Raw genomic sequence first — 5795 nt, 5'->3', positions numbered from 1 at the left:
TTCCGCGGAGGTAGTGTCCATCGCAAATGCTCTTTCTCTGCCAGCAGAGTCTTACGGCAATGATGTGAGTATGACTCACCCACAGCTCCCATCCATAAAGCAAGCCTGAGAGCTTTGCAAGGCCTGCTACTAAATTATACGCCCCTTCCCTGGTATCTTCTGCAGACGCGGTGCACATCCGCCCAGATCTTCACCTTCTTTCAGTTCGTGCTAATCTCCGTTCACAAGCGCAGGACTAATCTATGTGAACATAGAATTGTTTCCCTAAATTTGCTAAGCTTTAGAATCACCTGGGAGGCTTTTAAACACCCCCATGATCGGATTACAGCGTGTCATAATGTTTATGTTTAGGTCACAATGTCTGGGAGATGGGAGTCGAGAATCAATATTTTTTAAAGATCCTGGGGTGATTTCATTGTGCAGCCACAGTTTGTAGGTTTAGCCCTTTATGGAGAAAGCCGATGATTTATTTTGAGAAACAAAAGGATGGTGAGAATAGTAGCAACAACTGCATGAGAAAGTAATGCATAGTTGATCAGTGGGTCAGGGCATAGCATCCTCTAAGGATGGAGGCAGTAGAAGACTGCTGAGGAAGTGGAGGTTGAACTGTATCCTCAAAGTGTAAGTGAACAAAGGACATGGATTGGCAGTTAGCTGAAGTTTGGGCATGGTCTAGGCATGGAGGTAAAATTCAAATAGCTGGTTCTAGAGTTTATGAAGTAGATCCATCCACCTGTTGTAGTGGGAGATTCCAGTGGAACAAGTGATGTAGGTGGTTGGTAAGAAGACTTACATATAATGGGGCCTGCTTCATGAGACTGATTGATCTGTAGGCATTACAGGATGGGGAGTTGACTGTATAATAAACAAAAATCATAATTGTGAAATGCTACACGCAAAAGTTGAAAAGTGGTTTCACGTTCATTATCTTTGTCTTCCCAACAACTCAGTAGTCTAAGTGGACATATTACTTAATTATTACAATGATGAACTTAGTCCTGAGAAGCCAATTTATCTACTGCTTTATGTAGTCTCCCACCCTTTGACTAGTTGCTGGGAAAAGATAACCGGTGGTTCATTGTGTAAATATGTTCTTTTGATTGTCATAAGGAAAAAAGAATGAGTATGTTATGCAAATCTGTCAGTCCAGTTTTTATCCTTTGACAGTAACAGCAATGTTGGTGCCCTTTTGAGCACTAACTAGACATCCACAGACTTCTTTGTTTGTTACCCAGTAGCAGGACTGGGAAATTACTGACCTGGTATTCCTCACTCCTTTGCAGCCAGATATTGAGATGGCTTGGGCTATGAGAGCAATGCAGCATGCTGAAGTATATTACAAGGTGAGCTATCTGTCTTCATTGCTAAACAGAATTAAGTGTGTTATTGTAGTGTATGATGCTCTGCTAGGCACTGTTGTCAGCAAGTTGAACCATTATGTTTTGGAGGTAGTTTTAATTAGTATAAATCTTATTTGCAGAGGTCGGGGGTAGAAGTGAATTTGTTTTGACAATGAAGAGTTGTGCATCTCTGCCCAGTGTTTTGTTGCTACCTGGCAAAAGAGTGTCTGTAAATAGTAGATATTTTATAGATGTTTGTTGAAGGAAAGAAAATCCATAGAGAGCAACAACTCAGCAGTGCTAAGACCAAATGGACCAGTGGCCAAATTGGTGGAAGGACGGCAATGTATTAAAGCCTTTGAAAACTTCATCATGATTTCATGCAAGGCGTAGGCTGTTATCCTTCTTAATGAAATCTTCTGCCCTGAGGATCATAGGGTTTATGGTGAGTGGGGGTGAGGGGTAGAAGTGTAAAAAATTAAAGACAAGCATCTGTATGTGGTTTTACTCTCTGGCAGCTGATTTCATCAGTTGACCCACAGTTCTTGAAACTCACCAAAGTGGATGATCAGATCTACTCTGAATTCCGGGAGTGTTTTGAGAAACTCAAGATAGATGTATTGGACCCAGAAGAACTCAAATCAGATTCGGCTAAAGAGGTAAGAATTCTCTCAGATATTACCTAGCATCTGGCCAAGTTTTGATTGTGAATATATATTAATAAATTTAAACTCTTGAAAGTTGTTTTAAGGAAAATATATAAAGAACCAGGGCTTTTTTGTAGTTATACTCAACTAAATGAATTATGGAATGAATCACTTTTTGGTTCATGGATTTGTTGATGTTATTGAGTATTTTTTTTTTTTCCTTTTGACTTGGACACTTTGAATCTGAACTCACATTGCCATTTCAGAAGGATGGGAGCAATCCGTTTACTTACATAGGTAGTATATATTGAAAGCTTGGAGTTGGGGAGTGGGAAAGAGCATGTAAAGAGGTATTTTGGTTCTCTGGGTTTAAGTTCACTAGATCAATCTTAAGCCACTGGCAGGGCTGGGGATACAGCTCAGTAGCACAAGTGCTGCCTGGCAAACACAAGGTCCTGAGTTTGATTTCCTCTACCAAAAAACAATATGTGAAAAAAAAAAAGCCACTGGCAAGTGGGAAGCTTGTGGTGCTTATTGCTCATGTGATTATCTTAGAGTATCACAGAGCACTAATACTCCTAATAGTTACAGAATTTTTTTTCTCTGAGAGTGGGCCTTTGGCTAATAAACAATCTGAACCTGGAACTCCTAGCAAGCTGTTACTGATCTTGGGGAAGTTGCTGCTACTGAATGCCCTTCTCTTTTTAAGATCTAATTTTATGACGTTGGTCCAAATTCCTGTCTTCTTTGCCTGGTTTATGCCTTAGTGACGATGAATAACCAGTTTGGCCTGAGTTAGCCAATAACTTTGAAACAAAACAGAAAATCTGCTTAACAAATCACATAAGAATTCTGTTGTAAAAGATTTAGATCCTTTTTGTTCAGATCAATATATTGTTCATGGAGGGAAATACCAGTCTAAGGGCACAATATATAGAACAGAGACTTGATAGTAGTTTCAATGTGAAGTTAGCAGTCACCTCAGTCCTCTCAGTGAAAGTTACTTTTGTCATTGGGGAAGTGGAAGACCCACTTCTGGACCAAGAACCTCAACCTATTGTGTCTATCAGCTAAAGTATCTTTTTTTGCCTGTGTAGAAGTGGAGGCCATTCTGCTTGAAGTTTGGCAGGATTGTAGAAGACTACAACTATGGTACTTTGCTGCGACTGGATTGTTCTCAGGGCCACACAGAGGAAAATACTATCTTTGGTGAGTTTCTTGCCTCTACAATTGCTTCTGTATATGGAGAGTGGGTGAGGGGTGTTGTTTACTGAGGAATCAGTGAAATGCCTAGTTAGATTGGCTGTCATCTTATTGTTTGTATCTTTAAAGATCATGTTGCTCATAAGTAACTGTAAGATGGATATTTTCATTGTCATTAAGATGAGATTAGAATTCACATTCTGAAGCTTATGTGACTATATTTGAATGATTTGCATGTGAGTTCAACATTGTGTATAGATTTCCAATAGGTTTAGGGAATTACTGTAGGAAGATGATAATCAATTCTATTCCCCTTCCAGCCCCCAGGATACAATTTTTTGCCAGTGAAATTGCTCGGAATCAAGAAGGATATAACAAAGCTGTTTATATCAGTGTTCATGACAAAGAAGGAGTGAAAGGAGTCAATGGAACAGAGGATGGAGGAAAGAAAGGAGCTGACAATGGAGGAGAAGCAGAGAAAGTAGAGAAAGGAGCACCTAGTAGAGGAGAAAAAGAAAGAATCACCAGAGAAGGAGAAAAAGAAAAGTGACAAAGGAGGAGAAAAAGAAAAGAAAGCTGACACATCCACCACAGCTGTGAAGCATCTGTGTAAGGTAGACAGAGTACAGGACTCTGGAGACTGATACTCAAATGAGGCTACAGGTACCACAGTGCTACTTGCATAGACTCCTTTGGTTAAATGTATGTCCTTGTCAGTTGAAGGACACTAAAATAACATCTGTCTAACATAATAATCAGGAGTTGCTCTGGTTGTTCCCTTGAATGAACTGACTTAAAAGCCTACTAGGCGAGTCTTAGTTAATTGTTTGATATGTTTTTTCTTGACTCTCAACTGCTGTCCAAGTAAAAATCGTTGTAAATAAATTGTTCTTGGTACTTATGATTATCTATATCTGTGGCTTGTAAGACATATTTGAAGTTGTTAGACACTTCAAATTTTTTTGGGTATATAATCTTTCTACTATGTCTTATATAAAATTATTGATACATGTTTCTTAATTCTTCTCACTGTTTGCTATAGTGAAGTTCTCTCAAGCTGTTAAGTTGTACCTGATCCTAGGATTAGTTGTCCTTATATACGAATTGACTGTAGCTCTGTAATTTCCTTTGGTATGTCTAAAAAAGACCATGTAAGTACTCTATGTGGAGAACAGCACTAGCCTGAACCTGTCTGAATAGTGAAGGCAGCCCTGCTCATAGTAGAAGAGCAAGATGTGGACCTGTTTTAGTACTTCTCTTTTGATAGCCAGGCTGTTCTCTGAAAGCTAGCAAATAATAACAACATAGTAAAATATAAAGCCGGATAGTGGTCTCCCTTTTATCATGCAGTGGATAATAACATATATATTTATATAGTAGCCCAACAGTTTAAAATGTTTTGTCAGACTCCACAAATAAACACTGGTTTTATGGGAGCGGGGAGCATTTCCTTATCTAATCGGCTTTTCAAACTGCAGGCTTCACCTTCCTTCACGTGGATATAAGGGTTTGTGTGTGTCCCTATAGACTTGACTGCGAAATTACAGGAAAGCGCACAGTTTCTAATGCATACAGTTAGTACTCTTGCAAGTCTAACCCCAGGGTGATCATGCAAGAAAGGATTTACCAGAGCACAGAAGGGTGAAATGGGACTTTCTTTTCCTTCAGTGCACATAGGAGAAAAACAAAATTAAAAGTAACTGATTTATTTTGTTCTAGGTAAGAGCTGAACTAGAGAGACGCAGCAAGCAGCATTTGTGTACAAAGCAAATTACTTTCTCCATGAATTCTCTTTGGCAAATTCTTAACAATATCTAACCTCTTTGTTAGAGGTTTTATTTTATAAAAATATTTCTGAGGATGTAGAAGAATTTCATGTACTTCATGCCAGGTTGGCTTTGTTATTCAGAGCTTCCTTTACTGTGTTCATTTTCTCTAGTCCTTAACACTGTTAAGTATCCATGAACATGCCCATCCGTACACATTGTTTCAGGGGAAGGAAGAACAAAGATTTACTGGCCACATAAAATTGTGCTTTTGGTGGCCATTTCCAGGTTGCACACCGGCAGGGTGACAGGCTCAATGGCTTCTTTTATAAAGAACAAGAAATATGAAGATGAAAGACTGCTATAAAGCAAGACACATCTGTTCCAGAAATGGATAATGAGAGCTTGGGAAAGGAAGAGTAAGTATATGGAACATTTTGGCTGCACAATAGGAAGCCAAGAATCCAAGGCAGCCTCCCATGTTAGCAGAGCGGGAGTGGGCATAATGGTGCTCTGATGTCATAAACAATTCTTAAAATGGTCCCAATATTTCCACCCCTTGATATGCATGTTCTGTATAATTCCTGCCCATTCACTGTGAGCAAGTCTTGGGGATCTGAAGGAATTTCATTCCTGTGATTAAGGTTGCAGATCACTGGATACTGTGTTAATTAAAAGGGAGATGATCCTGGGTGGATCCGACCTAATCAGGTGAGTCCTTAAAAGACACAAGCAGCTGCATCAGATACTCTCCTGTTGGCCTTATGGAAATGAGCACCCATGCTGTGGGAGGAGGTGGCCATGTGGTAAGGACCCGAGGGTGCCCCTCCAAGTTGTGG

General features: G+C 39.6%; 1 protein-coding gene across 2 annotated transcripts in view; it reads left to right on the top strand.

Moving 5' to 3' along the window:
- Positions 1 to 4626, top strand: part of LOC102027581 (protein PBDC1-like) — a 9496-nt gene extending 4870 nt beyond the window's left edge. For both annotated transcript variants that reach the window (XM_013509115.1, XM_005413093.2), the window contains 3 exons: positions 1859 to 1999; positions 3085 to 3196; positions 3511 to 4626. In XM_013509115.1, the coding sequence (XP_013364569.1) occupies positions 1859 to 1999; positions 3085 to 3196; positions 3511 to 3740 (483 nt within the window). In that variant the 3' untranslated portion in view covers positions 3741 to 4626. The remainder of the gene's footprint in view (positions 1 to 1858; positions 2000 to 3084; positions 3197 to 3510) is intronic.
- The last annotated feature ends 1169 nt before the right edge of the window (positions 4627 to 5795 follow it).

Source organism: Chinchilla lanigera, unplaced genomic scaffold, assembly GCF_000276665.1.
Source record: "Chinchilla lanigera isolate Chin_1 unplaced genomic scaffold, ChiLan1.0 scaffold00161, whole genome shotgun sequence".
NCBI classification, from domain to species: domain Eukaryota; kingdom Metazoa; phylum Chordata; class Mammalia; order Rodentia; family Chinchillidae; genus Chinchilla; species Chinchilla lanigera.
The sequence above is the reverse complement of the archived record's forward strand: the minus strand, read 5'-3'. Positions and strand labels throughout refer to the sequence as shown.